Genomic DNA, 17,463 nt, shown 5'->3' with positions numbered 1-17,463 from the left:
CTTCTTTTTAACCTAAATCACAATTCAACATAAAACTTCGTGAAGATAAAGATAACTTTAATGCTTTTATGCATCTTAATAGAGAATTATAGAAAGTTGTGGATTAATTTTAGGTGTACAAACAGCATCAGTAAGACTGGCGGTAGGGTTCCACCCTAAACAATACCCTCCCTTGGTTATAACAAAGCAGTCTAGGAAACTAGACTGCTTTGAGTCTGACATCAGCCTATACTGACCTCAAAGAGCCCCGGCTCTCTCTCCATTGCCACTGGAACATCTGTGGATGTGTGTATCAGTGGGTGTGTGTGTATCAGTGTGTGTGTGTGTGTGTGTGTGTGTGTGTGTCAGTTACATAAACATCCCCACCGTCCAAGCTGGGTGACGTTCTTCCGGCTGCGAGCTGCAGAGGACACTGTTGGGCCCCGAGAGTGTTGTCTTAACATTTCTGATGTGAACGTCAGACCCGTCATAAGACAGCAGAGGACAGAACCGATCTGATCCCTAGACAATATAAAACGCAGACCATCCAAAGCCCAACTGGGCCCAAAATAAGACCAAAAATAAATAAATACGAAGACTCATACAATTTGATACATGGAATATTTAAATTGACAAAAATACTTTCTAATACTGAAATACTCGTGTGTGAAAGAGGGGCATCAAGGTCACCGTGGGTCCAAATTTTAGGTGCTTCAGTAACAAAACGGTTGTTGGCGCAACAGCAAAAGAAACGCTTAGCTGAAGTAAGGCTTCATGCATGCTTTATAAACTGTAACAGGGTCTTTCTTATCTTGAAGACAGACTAATGAGTACCAGCATGCTGGGAAGAATAAATGACGCCTGCATTCCAGCAGCCATTCGATGCTGAAAAGGTTACTGTAGTCGCCGGTACTCTATGCTCTGTATTCATATACAGTAGCTGACATCATCTGGAATCTAGGAGTAGATTCCAGATTGTTGCTCCGTGTAAAGTAAGGATAAATTAAAGAGTCACAACTATATCTCAAACGTCGTTTTTAAACTTCATTTTACTTCTTACCCAGTGAGTAAATCTAGATTTAGCTTGCTCCTGTGAAACAACTTCTCAGTCTGCACATTATGGCCTACAGGGGGCGATAGAGGTGATGGCGCTAAATGCGTGGCTGTGTCTCCCAGAGTCGCACGAACTAGATGTGAGCGAAAGGGGTGGTAGCCATGTGCCCGTAAAGGGAATGTGTTAAAGCTGGAAAATTAAGATTTTAGTAGTGAACAAGCCATCTTATGATTGTTTTAAGGTAGAAAATCTATGGCGTTGAAAGCTAAGATCCTACAAATCAACTGCTTCTCTTTCTTTCACTCATCAGGCAGCTGAAAGTAGGTTAATTAGGCGACCTGTCAGTCTTTCATTTGACTTTCAAACTCCCAGCAGACAAGATGCCTCACACTGGTGGCTCTCTGGGAACCTTCTCAGACACGTCACTATGTATGCTCTTTCACTTTTGAGAGAAGATTTTAACAAATGATTCAAATTATGTTCCAATAAAATAGAAATGTCTAACTGCTAAATGGTTGTATTATATAGGAAACAGACTGTATAACACCCTCCGCTCAAAGTTTATTCATCTCTCCTCCCTTTACCATAAAGTATCAACCTCATTTCTGAAAGAGGAAACTGGATTTACGGTTAATAATTTTATTTTGGGAATTGTGAAAGTGGCATAAAACTTTTATAACTTCCAGTAGAAATCCTGACCAAAAAACCAGCACACAACGAGACACCCTGCTCAACCACAGACGATAGCAAAGCTAAAAAAAAAAAAAAAAAAGATTCTCACAGAAAATGAGATCATAACCAACGGTGCGCAGCCGTGTGATTTGGGGCTTTCGATTTTCGTAAAAGTATATCTTTATCGCGTCCCCTGCAGTTCTTAGAAGCTTGAGAATGGCCACTCAAAATAGTGTTGATAGGAACCCGATGACAGCCGCTGTCTTTATAGAACCTTGGCAGGCCTGCAGCCTTCACATAAAAAAAGACACGCCTGCAACATAATACCATAACATAACGTGAATGCACCATCCTAATAGGCTGTAAATTTGCACATTAATAACATATTCTCAGAAAACCACTGAAGGCATTTATAGTGAAGTGAATAAAGTTAACATGTTTAGGCTCCAAAAACCCATTGGTGCAGTAAACTTATTATTATTATTTTATATATCTATAGAGAGCAAATGTCTACTCGTGAAAACATTTCCAATACAAAGTTTCTAACGACAGTTTTTGAGCCCACAGAACAGTAACCTGGACATATCAACTTTTTGGGCAGCAGAAAAAGTGAGACCAGATCTATAATTTAGCCACAAACTGGATCATCAACCCTAATTAGTGAGAAACATGCGTCTGAATTAGGTCTGAACGATTTTGGAAAATAATCTAATTGCGATTTTTTTTAATCTTAATATTGCGATTTAATGCAATTTTTTTTCTATTTAATTTATTGTGTCTTTTTAAACGTATACAAACAACAAATCAATGTTTCATCGCTGTGCAGATTAGGTGCTAAAAGAGCCACTGCGTCTTAACTCAGAGCAGAAATTATTGTGTTCTGCCTACGATATATTTCAACCAAAATTGCGATTTGATTTTGACTTTTCTCTGCATGAACCACATGCAACAAAAATGGCCTTTAGATAAAGATGTTTGTAAACAATGACTATTTAAAACAAGAACTTTTAAAGGTTTTTATTAATCAGAATATTATTCAAGAGAACAGATTTTAATTGATTTGGACATCAATCCTTGTTGAACATAAAGAGCAACCAACAAGCATGATTGACCAGAACTTAATGCTATTGTGAGATTCCAGAAAGTTTCAGGTAAAACAGCATGATTATATAAACTCTAAAACAAATACTAAAATTAGATTATCTCACTGTTGCAACTGTCTTACCCTTACATGTGGAGGCAAACCTACTTTAATCATATTACTGACACCTAAAGGAAGCGTCTGATCCATTAATTGTTACATAGCCAAAAATTGCCGACGTCTGAGATTTGGAAATTGCATTTTTTTTAAATTGCGATTATATTGCAAGTGCGATTAATTGTGCAGCCCTACTCTGAATACTCCGCGTCTTTAGCATGCATCTTTTTGAGAAACTATGTTTTGAGAAACTTGTATTACGTGCTGCTATAATAAGTTATAAAGTGTGTTTATTGATACATAGAGGGGCCCCTTGTGCCAGTAAGCCAGTACATCACTACGGTTGCAGAAAATGTCACAGCAGGTTGTTACATTAGCCTATATAATCCCTTTAGAAAATAGACTCGTAAAAAAAAAAAAAAAAAAAAAAAAAAAAAAAAAAAAAAATTATATATATATATATATATATATATATATATATATATATATATATATATATATATATATATATATATATATATTATATATATATATATATATATATATATATATATATATATATATATATATATATTGTTTCTAAACAAAATAACATTAACACTGATAAATGACCAAATTGGCAAAGTGGAGAATATGAATTTTAGTTTGCAAAATAAAAAGAAAGGTTTAGTTGCCAACTGCACCATTAAATTTTCTCTCCAAGAGGTCTGATCAGTTTTTTCTTGGCCAACAGACCTTTTTGTTTTTAAGGTCCATAACAGATAAGGAAAAAAAAATGTGCTGAAGGTTTTGATGGAGGCGCAGGTTTTGGGTTCATCAAAAAAAAATGTATGACAAGATTGACCTCATTACAAGAGCATGTGACACGAACCATTATGTCATTTTATGTATTTACCTTAAAAAGGGGACGGAAGCACATTGAACTTCTTGGGTTTTGATGGGTTAAATGAAGAGAAAGAAAAATACCCAACATATTGTCATTTTTGTTTTCCAGCCGATTGCCAACCAGACCAGAGAAAGACGACACGATTCCCGGATGACTTTCTACTCTGCCCCATCAAAGTTACAAGCTGCCTGCAAGCTAACATTTATAAAATGCGGTGCAATTTGGCTTTGCAGCATTTTACTCAATTTCATTTCCTTTTCTAAGGCTGGTAGGAGAAAATGTTACTGGAACTCCCCCTTTTGTTCCCAAAGTGTGGTGTCTTTACCTGCAGCCACCCTTCTTCATGTAGTCTAGGTGCTATAAACCAAATCTGACAACAGTTACTCCACGCCTGCATTATGACAACAAAACAAAGATACAAATCGCATCTTTTGAACAAGTCACATGAAAAGCATTACTGATACTAGGCAGGTTCTCTGCTTGGTCTTTGACGGACTACACCAAGCACAGGTTGATGAGAAGAAGCGCTAATAACCGTAGAGAATAGCAGCTTGTAGTTTCTACAGAGATTAAAATGTATTTCATCTGTTCACAGCCCTCAACAGCAAACCGCTAAAGTGCTTTAGCGCCAATCTACATATATTCTTCTTAATGAACAGATCCAGATGACCCATCTTATGCTGCTCAGCTCTGTGCCAGTGACTGAACGTGCAGCCATGTGATCGTTCCTCCATCCTGACAGCCAGAGATTGATGAAGGCCTCACATGACACGCACGGTTATGAAAGTATGCGGCGGAGGAAGGATCCCATGCCAACCAGCAACCCGAGACACGACTTCTCCTGAACCATCAGAAAAAGAACGAGCTCTATAAATAAGTCAGACCCAGCTGAAAGTTTTGCTACGTAGCATCCGTGTCATCCAGTTCTGAGTGTGTGGGAGAACGTAGCGTAGCGTAGAGGTAAACGATATCTGGTCGATTCTACAGCGTCCCTTATTCATTGGGGGGAAAACCCGACAGAATTAAACAGGTACTGGAGGGAAAGAATCTCCACATGCGGAAATTCTGCTCCAGCCTTAAGACACAACATGTGATGGTAGGACCATATTTATAAGAGGGTTTATTTCACCTAAGTCGAGATGAAAGGTTTCCCACAGCCTGCCAAGCCGACCAACGCGAGTATGGGCAGAGAGGACGGAGCTACTGGCTGATAAGACCTGTGACTGGCTAAAGGATCAGCCAAAGGCTCCTGGTGAAATGTACAGTATGCCGGCCCTGGTCAGGTGCTGCGGCCAGGGAAAGACGAGAGGCTTTTTAGGCTTTCCTGCGAGGGTCATCCAACGTGCTGCCCGCTGTGGTATTCTGGGAGCCACAGTGATGTGGTCTGACAGTGCTTTTGGTGGCTGAGACATTATGCAGGGGGCAATGAGTGTGCAGGTTCACGGCGTAACCTGCTGGGCTAGGATGGTAGATCCGAGGGGGGCAGGAATTAAAAGTGGAATATCCAGGTTTACCAACCATCCACCCAACAGACAATCTATGAAGGATTTATGAAATCTCCCAATCTCGGCAGTCCACTTCTGTGCACCGACTCCATTGTCCGACCTCGCCTTTTCAATAATCGTTACATCACGAACTACCAACTCTATAATAAAATTCTGAATATCACACCATCCACTCCATTATTCTACCTTTAGCCCACAAATCCTCTTGTTTATCGGTTTTTCTTTTAATCCAAATCTTTTTCCTCGTTTTAAGAGGCGCTCCTATTTTTTGTCCAGCCATCAAAGGCTCCTCTCCAACCATCTCGTCTCACAGATTTCCCCCCACCAGAGCCGCTTCATGCTCGGTGAATGGAGAGGTATGGAGAGCACAGCTGACCACTGAGTTAACAGAAACGCCTGCTGACTGTCTGTTTGCTCTAGGACTGATGCCAGGCACCCCACCCCCTTCAGCCCACACACACACACACACACATTTATATTGTGGGTGCAGACCATGGCACCTTTATGGCCACGGAACGTGCTCTGGCACAGACACGGGCCAAAGTGCAAGCGGCACCACATGGAGGTGAGCTTTGAGGTCTGCCGGTAATTAGATCCACGGTTGGGAGCAGCATCTTTCACTGAAAAGGCATTTACAACTAAAAAGAGCACTTTCCCCTTAGCGGCATGTCTGACCCTGAATGAGAATGTGCGCAAGAACATACCAATGTGCACAGAGCCTGAGATTCACCTCAGGGAGGATTGAGTATCATCCTAACCAGCTCTATGACACATTGCTCAGTGAAGTTCTGTCTAACCTTAATAAGTACTTCCACAGCTTGTTGCTGCTTAGTAACATTACAGTCTGCTGTCTATTTGCTGTAGCCACCTCTGATATTTACAACATATTTTATTTCCTTTACCTTACTTATGTTTATTGAAATTCCCCTTTGAGAGGAAAATAAAAAGGATTATTCTATTAAAATCTAGTCAACATAAAACTGCACCTGCTGCATAGGATTCAGAAACTCAACAGAACTACGTCAGTACCGTCTGATAGCGTTACAGAAGATCCCTGCATACTGACATAAAACTCATGTGTTTGATAAACAACATACAAAAAGTTTAGATGCGTCATCTTTATACTTTGATATAAACATTGTTTTTAATATGGATTTTAAAATATCAATTATGGCCAAGTTGTTACACTTCATATCAAAGTAAAAGGCTACAGCTAAGGCCTCTTCCCTTCTTACAAGTAAATTAAAAATATAATTATTGTAAAATGAATAGCAATATGTACATCATTGCTTAGAAAAACATAAAAACAAATCTAAAAACAAAAATTTAAGTGTTTGGGATGATATTGTGAAATAACTTCCTTTTTTAAATAAAACTAGACAAGTATGAAACTGACAGCATGACAGTCTTAACTAAATATGTGGCTATTTATTGGTATTATAGCAGTGAAACAAAAATTTACAATACAACTGTTTTTATTTAAAAACAAGAAAATTATTCCTATGTTGCTATTCTATTGATTTTTAAGGCTATGGTAATGGTATTTCTAACATATCTACATTTTCCGTTTGACAGACTTATACAAAACAGGTGAATAAATTGGCTCAATTTTGTAGTAATTTTCAAGTACAGATTGCGCCGAATATTAGTTGTTTCCCCATTCTGCTGTTTATAGAGTAATACAAGTACAAAGAGCAAATATCAGTTGGTAAATTAGTCAGGCAATAAGCCCAAGCAGCTGCATGGAGTTGGCTGCTTCACAGACGTGATGAAAGCAGCTTGTCAACAGTAGTTTTAAAACAGTGTTACCATAGCTTTATAATATCTTGATTTACCGATACCTGCATAAAAAAATTAAGGGTATCAAATTATTGCGTCTGAATGTGTAGTAGCGTGTTATCTCCAGCCTTTATAAAGAAGAAAACTTGTAAACCTGTTTAAGAAATCTCATTCCTGAAGCAAAAATAAAAAAATCCTAGTAAAAGTGTTTTAAATTGCAGTCATCTTCTAAATTTAAAATGTCCCATCTTTAAACATTTAAAAGCTTACAAATTTGTTTAGCAGTTGCCCACATTTAGATACTTCTCCAATTCTAAGAAAACCCAAGCACGGTTGAGCTTAAGTAACACACTGATTGCCAAATATTATTTTTCTGTATTTTGTGGTGCACTGAAAAATTCATGGTCAATCAATTACAGCAGACCATCTGGGTCCTGAAGCAGGAACTCACCCACAGACCATCACGCCACAATTCAATCAGTAGGGGTTTTCGTGGATGAATCTGCTTAGAGTCATTTTTGATGACCAATCAAAGGAAGATTCATCGTAGCTTCATGTTCTCCCCATTTGTGGATAATGGTTTTGGGTCACTACATTCTGCAAGTCTTAGAAAAACTTTCCTCATTGAAATATTCCAGTTGCTTAGTTTCTGATTTGTTCCTGAACTTCTTTAGATTGGGACATGAGGTGATTTAAAAAAAAAATGTTTTAGCAAACTCTACTGAAGTTGTTTGATAATTATTCAGATCTGGCAGCATTCAGGCCCAAACGTGGCCCACAACTTAATAACAGTCAATTACAAAAAAGATGTGGCTTTTGCATAGCTCTTTCCCTTCATATCTGAAATCATTTGAAAGCAGCCTTTTTTAGTAGTTACCCCGGTTATCTTTGATTGAAATGTGTGTGATCTGAAATGTTTAAGTGTGACAAAAAGGTAAAAAAAAAAACAGCAGAAATCTGTAGGTCAACAAACGCGGTTTTCACAGAGTTTAAAACCAGATGCATCTCGTTTTGCTCGGGACTAATGCAGACTGCAAATCTCTGAAACTACCCCCGTTGCACGTAGTAATCAGAACACAGTTTCCCCGTCGTACGTCGACGGCAGAAACACTGGAGGCAAGACGCCTGATCTGGGATCGATATAAAGTGGTCAACTACAGCGATCACATGCTCTTCACAGCTACACCACAGCACACGGTGTCCTCCTCCGCTGGGCTGCGTGACCGCACTGACAAGGAAAACAAAAATCAAGAGAAACCACTTGTACTTTGCGGAATAAAAAAAAACCTAAACCCCATGCAGCGTTTGAAACATAAATGCATTGTTTTTCCATGACGCCCATTAACTCTTAAAAGCTGTAACCAAACACAAAGGAGGGGAGGGAAGGGGGGTGATAACCCATTTAGGAAACATGAGGAGAAACAAAGAGGACGCCGCTTGAGAAACTCCAAACACACCAAGCTGATAGGACCAAACTTAAAATGCGTGGTATTTATTGGTAAAATAACAGATAAACAACAGACGAGCGGAAATGTTTTGGTAGGTGAGCAGAGAGCGGTTGCTAAGGAATGGAGCCATCACAGCGCGTGCAGCAGCCTCGCTCTGCGCTAGCGTTAGCATGTTAGCTAACAGCGTCTCCCACGTCTTCGGGGAGTTTGCCCTCACTGAAGTTGAAATAACTAAATTATACACGTCTATTGCGTACACCCTACCATTAATGTAAAGCACGTACCCCCCAGACACCCGTTAAACACCCACACGACAAAGCTAAAATCAGAAATAAGGTTAGCGTAGCCAACGTTTACACACAAACATTGACACACACACACACACAAAATGTACCTGAAAGCTGGGTCCTCCTTGCCACATCTCGGTGGCGGTGACGACAGCGCATTTCTCTTGTTAAAAAGTTTCTGAAAGAGGGTCGGAGGCATTTTTGTACCAAAAATGAATTCGGTACACGCTTTCTTTTGTTTTCACATCCAGGAGCGAATCTCGTTCCTTGTAACTGTCTCCATGGGTGTCGGAGTCATATGACAGGCATTAGTCACAGGGGCTGCTTGGTAACCTGCTACTTTTTTTTGATTGGCCGGACGCGAACGCGGCTCCCAAGACGGAATTACGCGATTGGCTGATATTTTTAGTGAGGGTAACCATGTGGTGCCTGTGCTCGCCGTGTTGATGTTTTGACGGGAATCGTGTTGGCGTAAAATTTATTCACAGAAATCATTTAAATTCGGCCACTGACCAGCTGGCAACACACGGGCAGTCATCCAATAAATGCCTGCACATTAAAAATATACTTAAGATTAATTAATTATATATTTATATATTTAAAATGGGTGAACAAATATACGTGTTTTCAACTCGTAATGCAAAAACAGTGTTTAATTTCAAACTCTTAAATCAGCAAGCTTTTTAAGCTGACACACATATACAGACAAATACAATGAAAAGCTGACATACATTTGCACATTTTGATTTTACATTTAGTCTTTTTCTTGAAATCAAACTAAACACATAGAAAAGGAAAAGCAGCAAAAATGTACATCAAAATACAGACAAACAGAAAAAGAAACAAAAAAAACACAAAAAAAGTGAATGGTACATGTATACTCATAACGGCTATTAAGTATACTAATGTGCCATCTAGTGGCGATTTTTTTGTTATGTAAGTTTTAATTGCATTCATGCAAAACTGGAAAGTTGGAGCATCAACTGAGCATTTGAATCCACAAATTAAAAATATGATGTATTAAAGTTGCAAAATTCCTGAGACACTGTTTACAATAACTACCACAAACACAGAAAAGACCCATGAAAAGTGCGTTTACCAGCTACGGTGATGAAAAAGTTGAGAGATTTGTTTTAAGTTTAACTCTTACTTATATCATATTCAGACACAAACATAAATGTGAGGCTGTTGTGTTTTCAATAGGTTTTCTCTTTAAGTATTACCCCGTGAAGCTGATTACAGGTCCATTGAGTTTTGTGCGTATAAGGACCATATCCAGGTACAATGCATTTTTTTTTTCTTGAAAGGAGCGCTTTGTTGTTTTGTCAAAGGCCATTTGTAGAAGTAATCCATTTACCCATTTTCCTTCACTGCCTATCTCCTATTATTAGCATTTATTCTCACCTAAACATCTCAGACTGAACTGTAGGTCAACTCTAGGGGTTCTGCGTGTCTAATATGAAAGGAAAAAATACAGCATCTCTGAGTTTGACACTTCTTTCTCTCATCTTTTGAAAAAAGGCTTCCCTGTCACTGTCGTTCACAAAGTGAAAGAACACTGGTTTTTCTGAACACGTTTTCACAGGCCTTTTGAGCGTCACAGCAAGAGGTAATGTTTCATCGTTAGAGCTGACCAAACTTCTTCTTGGTGATGTCATGGGATGAGGCTTTGTTTTTTGGGGAGCACTTGAGGAACTGCTGGTGTTTTCGCTGCTTGGTGGAGAGGATGTGACGTCTTTAGCTTTTTGAATCTTAGTTATGATGGGGCTTTTAAACCAAACCTTCTTTTTATAGAAAATTGGCTTTCTCTCTGAGAGCTGAAGAGAGGATTTATGTTTTTGAACATGATCATGAATCCTATACAATTTCAATGTGTGAAAAATAAAATAAAATAAATAATATAATCGAAACTTACTTTTGGTTGTGGTTCCCGCTCAAAGGCTTGACCTGCAAGTCAAAAAGGAAAAATTAATAATAAACTAATAGATAAAACTATGTGCCTCATTAAATTTGGCAACTTACCTGATTTATGTGTGCTTTTGTCTGTTTTACTTTCATCTTCAGGAGGTTTATGGTAGCTTAATAGAAACAAAAATATGTCAAATTTTGGTCAGCCACATTACAGGAGGTTAATTAAAGTGTTAGCTCCCATGAATTTTTTTTTCTAAAGGAGTGTAAGAAGAAAAAAGTAGGTGAAAAACACAAGATTGTAATTGGCCAATTTTCACTCTGTTAAGTCTAGCGATTGGCAGCTCAATATTCATTAAATGAATTAGAACTATGAATCCTCATTGTATTTGCTCTATAAACAAATTAACCACCAGGATGTACTTTGATGCAATTTATTCGAGTTCAGTAAAATTTAGACATGTCTTTAAATGCATGAACGAGAATAATCTCGTATTCCCACAATGTTCTGTTGGATTCAAAACGACTACCTCTACGTCGGATAAAAAAAATAATAAAATTGTTAAATCTCAATTAAAGCCATTAATCAGTAGATAAAGCTGTGTTCTTAAGTCTCTGGTTAGGTTCACGTCAAATAAAACACTTACCTGATCTCACACATCTTTTCAGCAAGGATCGTAGAAGCATCTGCTAAAACAAAGGTAGCAGTAAATCAGACATTGCTGTTTTCAGAAATGGGACTGTAACTTTTCGTACTGTTTGAAGAGTGTTGACGTTTACCTATGATGGTAGAAAGGTTGGGTGGATGGTGCATGTGAATGTTCTGCGCGTCACTATGTTCCAACAAGGTGGAATTTTTCACATGGACACCCAGCAACTCATCCTTTTTGGGACAAGTGGTGTCGGCTGTTTTGTCAAGACAAACCAAGACAGAAACATTTATTAGGATTACCTTGTTTTATCATGCTGGATATTTGCCTCTTGCCTTGCTAAAATATTCAAACATGTTAAAACCACTTAAGTGGTTGTTAAAACCTACCACTTAAGTGTATTTCATTAGGATTTTATGTCTCAGATCAACACAAAGAAGCACATAACTGTACAATGAAAGAAAAATGGTGCATGTTTTTCATAATTACTCTAATATTCTTTATTTATATATTTTTTAGAAATAAAAAGTCTGAAAAGTTTGCCCTGCATCTGTATTAGGCCTCCCTGAGTCAGAACTTTGTGGAGCTACCTTTCGCTGTTGTTAGTTAGTCTCTAACATCTCTACCGTTTTTTCTCATGTTAAGGTAACATTGTCTAAACTCAGGGAGACTAGATGGAAACCCTGTGTGAAAATTCATTTAAGCCTTTCTACGGATTCTCTTTCAGATTTAGTCCTGGACTTTGACTGGGCTTACCACAGGAGTATGTAACTAGGTTTAGGATTTTGGCTCTGCTCGAAGGTGAACATCTGGAGTTGTACCACACACTTTCCATTTTCAGATGATGGATGTTCACTTAAACATTTAGAACGTTACAAATCATTTTAAACAGGCTTTTAAGTTCTCCTGAAGCTCAGCCAAAGTTGTTTGGATCTGTTTTTTTTAAATGCTCCTCATCAAACCCATGTCACATAACCACTGGTATTTAAACTGAGATTAATTACATGTGGTGTTTTTTGTTCGACCCGTTTACTAACTAGGGGCAATTTAGCTGCACTGGATTTCATTTAGGCGTATAGGACTAAAGGGGGATGAATGAAAATTCATTCCACACTTTTTTTAAATTAAAAAAAGTGAAAACCATCAAACATTTTCTTCCCATCCGCTACCAGCTTTATCAACAAGGCCCACAGCCCCCCTTGACATTTGACACTGCTTCTCTCCTTCCCCCGTTCAGGACCTACAAGCTACACCAACGTAGCATCTCCGGGCCTTCTGCGTTACATTAACCCACAGTCTACTGTGTAAAAATAGCTATAGATTCTGTATCAAGTGCAAACCTACTTGGCAATAAACTTATTTCTGATTCTGATTTCCTTCCGCTTCACAGTTGTGCTGCTTTCGGTTGGTCTGTCTCATAAAGTACACAGTTTGGTTTGCAACACGACGAAACTATTAAAATGTTTATGGTGTACTTTTTCAAACCACGGATGCCATAGACATACCACTCATCTCTTTTCTGAAGATCTCTGGGGAGGGCAAGCTGCTAAGCGTTGTTGAGCCACAGGAGGAAACGTGGTCATCCTCCTCATCATCCTCTGAGTTTAAACTTGATTCTGTCTCCTCGATGCAAGATGTCCCACTTTCTGGAGTACCACAACCTTCAGAGGCCCCTGGAATGAGTGGGACCTGAACTGCCGGGTAAACTTCTCTTGACGGTTTCTGGGAGCCAGATTCCTTAAAACCCGATGTGACAGACGAAGCAGGGTGGCTTCTTGTGTTTTCAGTAAACCCAGAGCCGCTTAAGCACGGCACAGAAGCTCTAAACTGTGAATATAAAAGCAGAAGAAACCAAGCTCATTTTTAGGAAAACACCGACTGTTTAAGTAGCACCACAACTTTTAATATTGTAATATATATATATTGAAATGGGATTAGTGAAACTAATTTAAATGTTTAGTTAAAAATATGTTTCTTATCCACCAATTAAACAAAGTATATACATTTTTACAAGTCAAAATGACCCTCACCAGGATTACTGGTTGGACTTTGGAATCATTTATTTCTTCTTCCTGCGGCTCTTCTGGTAATACGTCATAATGCTCGATGGCCACCAGCTTCTTACATTCTGAAAGTTTAGAAGGAGGAGAGGAATATTGGACCGATGTAAATTTACCACCACACCCTGCCTACATTCTAAGGGGAATACTAAAGTGAGCTTCATGACTTCTTTTTAGGACTCTGGATTACCTTTTGATACGAAAGGTCAAACCTTGACCGAGTTTAAAATGGGCCTTCTCGGTTTTGTGAAACTTTTTTTTCTATATTATTGAAAACAAAAGGGAAGAGACTATCACCAGTTTCAAATCTAAAGGAAGAGAGTTTTAGAGTCTTGGGGCGGGTAAATTGATTGACTGGTTTGTTTTAAGTCCCAAGACTAGAGAGATTTGTTCTCTCTCCCTGGGCTGCAAAACAAAGTTATTTTATTCTGTTCTTGTATTCTAGGTTTGACACATCCTTTTGGCAGAACATTTTCCTTGCACTGTGTCCAATGACTATTCTAATCAAATGCCACATTGGAACAGACTTACAAGGACGTCCCAGTGGAGCTCAAAAAGCCCAATTGGAAAAATGAAATAATGAATAATGAAATCTGATTTGGGTTACACTGATAGTATACCACTTAAAGCACAGGCTGTAACTTTATTTAATTTAGTAAAGTTCAAAAAATATATATATTTTCATGTAGTTTTATACACTGGACCACATGACGTTGAGAGTTCAAAAACTATTTACTACATACTTTAGTCAAGTCTGATTGAAATAATTCTGCAAATTCAGATAAAAAAATATTTAAAACGCAGTTTGTGGTCTGTGAAACTTTAATTTGATATGTGAAAATTATGAAATTATTTAGTCTGAGTGCAGGCATTCTGTTATTTAGATAAGAAACCACAGAATTAAATGCTGTTGAGAAGGGAGGTCTTGCTTCTCTAAAAGCAGCAAACTAGAGTTTTATCCAAGTACCAGATGACTTAGTGTTCAGAGTCCACCCCTGTCAGGTAAAATCTTTGGTTTTACGTCAGTTTCTTACTCTCTCGCCTCCTTGTCGCCAGCCTTACGGGTGTATCTCGCTTGCAAGGCAACCCACGACGACCTCTAACGTGGCGCCTGTGTCGATCCATTTCCTTTCAACCCTATTCTCCGGTTTCCCTCTCTTATTTTAAACGCAGTTTTAAGATAAACAGCACGAGCTATATAAAATAGATTTGCTCAGCAGCCAACTTCTCGTGCTTGGACCGTTGCCTAGCAACCACGCACACCTGCCCTGGGTCGTTAGTTACCGTTTTCTGCTCGAGGTGTGCTTTCTGCTCTCGCGCTCCATTTTTTAGATGTCTTAAACGTTGATAGATATCAAAAGAGCAAATTCTAGCGTTCCTCCTGTTCTGTAGATGCAGATTGTCAGTTTTAGCGACATTTTGTCCAAAAGGAAACTACTAAAACCATAGTGAACAGTACCGTTGCCGACCACAGGGGGGCAGTAACGCGATATTCTAGACGCGTTTAAGAAACAAGAGGCACCAGGATATTTGCTACAACCGCAAATCATTATTTATTAAGAACTGTGTGGATCATGGAATATTACTTGTAAAACAACTATGTAATAAGGAGGGACAAATATTTAGATATGAGGAATTCTGCTCTGAATACAGCATCCCAGTAACCCCTAAATAATTTACCATTGTCCTAGATGCCATCCCAGCACGTTTAAACTGACCAATATCCACAGCCAACAAGTAATTACCTGCAATATCCACAATTTCCAGAAATGCTGACCGATTTCTTAATATTAAAACCTAAAACGAACACATTAGAGAAGCAAACTAAACTTTTTTGTGTTTTGTTCTGGAACAATCTGTATTCTGATATAGATTGGGAAGAGACATGGCTGTTGCCAAGAAAGTTCTTTGTCTCAAATAAAGTTTGGAAAGTGTTCTTAAAAAATGTCCACAGATGTTATCCTGTTAATTCAGTCCTAACTAAATATATCCCAAATCTCAATCCTCTTTGTTCCTTTTGTCACCTTGAAAATGAAAAATTAACCTACTTTTTTGTGGGAGTGCACAATTAGTAAAATAAAACTTTTTGGTGTGACCTTAATATTCTCATCTCTCTTGTTACACTGGATATTAAACAGGTTTTCTTCGATGTTTGTAGTGCTGAAACACCTGGTGCTAAACGTCTCATTATGTTCTTATTTTGTTAGCTAAATTTCTCATACATGCCAGCAAATTCACAAAACAAAAGCCCAAGTGCACTCTTTTCAGGGCCTATCTGAGCTGCTTTTTGGACTCAAAAACTAACTATAAAGCTATAAAGCTTGAAGCCTTATGTGAAGAATTTGATTTGTGACCTTTTGTTTTCTGTACATTTATTTCTGTATTTGGTACCTTACCTTGAGCACAGCCTATGGTTATATACCATAGGCATATGGTATATATATTTGTAAATAATGTAAAAAAAACAACAGCAAAAAAACAAGAGGTAATCAATTTTCAAATTCAAATACAAAGTATTAAAATGAAATAGCTACAGTTTTTGTGTAAAAAAAATGGAAGATCAGATAATTTTATTTGTTTTTATTTCCTTTTTATGCTAATATGAAAACCATAAAAAAAACAGGCATAGAGAAACAGACATTTCAAGACATGCATCCAATTCTTTGACCAACATCTGGCTACTGTGACGGTAAGAGGTGGTCTAGTACACCTCATAGCTGTCGTCCCATGTAATTTATTACCACCAAACAAATATAATTAAACAAGAACATATAAAAGAATCCCATATCTAAATGTTTGGACCAGGATAAATACACAAAAAAGGAGAAAAAGCCGAAATCTTAACTCCACATATCAATACAAACATCTCCCGACTGTCATGCAAGGTGGTGGAGAGTTTATTTATATTGCACCATTCATATACAAGGAAATCCGAAATGCTTGACAGGACAGCAAATGAAAAACAAGAAGGTGTTGACTGGGCTTGTTTTGCAGCTATGTGACATGTGCAGCCCGTCATTTTGTTGATCATGAACTTATACCAGAAATATTCTAGAGTTGGTTGGGAGGCCGTCTGTCCAACAGCAACAGCTGGGCTGAATTTGAGTCATGACCAAAACATTGACCCCAAATACAGCAGCAAATGGTTAAAACATCGGCTGAATAGAAAAAGGTGAAGGAGTTGCACAGGCCCAGTCGATGTTTGGCTCAACCAAGTGAAATTATGTGGTGGGACCTTAGGTGAGGTGTGTGTGTGCAATGCACCATTATATATTATTATACTCCTCGTTACCATGGCTGGTCACTCACCTTCTCTTGCATCTTCTCAAAAGAAAGGTATGATGTAAAAAAAAAAAAAGTGAGTTTTGGAGCCACATATTTTTTTAAAACCTTAATACTGGTAACTTGCCCATGCCTACTTTGGAGGTGGTAGTGGTGGGGGGTCCTAGATTATCTTTCCCCAGTTAAATTATTGACTGACAAAAGCCTAACCTTTCAAGAGAACAAAAAACAAACAACAGACTCGTTTAAAATCATTCCAGAATATCTTTTATTTCACTGCCCTGCTCCTGTTCCCCTACCCTCCCTTTTCCGTTTTGCAGCGATCAATCATTACAAGGATATGGTGCTGATTCCATTGTACATCAGAATACATAAATAAATAAAGTACAATTCTTCCTACTACACGCAAAAAAAAGAGAGATGAACAAAAAGAAAAAAAAAATCATTCAAATGGTTGATTTTAATAAATATGCTTACATCTACCTGTCCTTATTTATGTACATCCACATTATTTATGCTTTGGGACGGTAATCAACTTTAAAAGCATATGCATTACTACTATATATAAACCCTTCAGACAAACGTACCCTATGGTTTAAAGTTGTCATTTGTTCTATTAGCCCTCCATTACCTTAACCAGAGTTACATAACCCAGCAATTTAACGGCGGTTGAGGGCAGCTGCACATCGCCTCATGTTAAAAACCGTTTGCATCGAAAGCCAAAATGGTCTCAGCATTGCATGGCAAACTGCATG

General features: G+C 38.2%; 2 protein-coding genes across 3 annotated transcripts in view; both read right to left on the bottom strand.

The window, feature by feature from the left end:
* fnip1 (folliculin interacting protein 1) overlaps positions 1-9,115 on the bottom strand; it is a 40,861-nt gene extending 31,746 nt beyond the window's left edge. Inside the window, exon 1 of the mRNA XM_012879431.3 lies at positions 8,916-9,115. Within this exon, the coding sequence (XP_012734885.2) occupies positions 8,916-9,007 (92 nt within the window). The 5' untranslated portion in view covers positions 9,008-9,115. The remainder of the gene's footprint in view (positions 1-8,915) is intronic.
* A 338-nt stretch (positions 9,116-9,453) lies between these two features.
* LOC105937877 lies at positions 9,454-14,679 on the bottom strand. Of its 2 annotated transcripts, none has more exons than XM_021324970.2 (8): positions 14,461-14,679; positions 13,397-13,494; positions 12,872-13,193; positions 11,497-11,622; positions 11,364-11,406; positions 10,831-10,886; positions 10,724-10,755; positions 9,454-10,625 (listed from the first exon to the last, which is right to left on the bottom strand). In XM_021324970.2, the coding sequence occupies exons 1-8, from the start codon at positions 14,549-14,551 to the stop codon at positions 10,245-10,247; spliced, it is 1,149 nt and encodes a 382-aa protein (XP_021180645.2). In that variant the 5' UTR covers positions 14,552-14,679; the 3' UTR covers positions 9,454-10,244. The 2 variants fall into 2 exon arrangements, with proteins under 2 accessions (XP_021180645.2, XP_012734872.2); XM_012879418.3 differs by having other exon boundaries at positions 11,364-11,403.
* Between the last annotated feature and the right edge of the window lie 2,784 nt (positions 14,680-17,463).

This window comes from Fundulus heteroclitus, unplaced genomic scaffold (assembly GCF_011125445.2).
Source record: "Fundulus heteroclitus isolate FHET01 unplaced genomic scaffold, MU-UCD_Fhet_4.1 scaffold_72, whole genome shotgun sequence".
NCBI classification, from domain to species: Eukaryota; Metazoa; Chordata; class Actinopteri; order Cyprinodontiformes; family Fundulidae; genus Fundulus; species Fundulus heteroclitus.
This window is presented reverse-complemented; position numbering and strand designations above follow the sequence as displayed.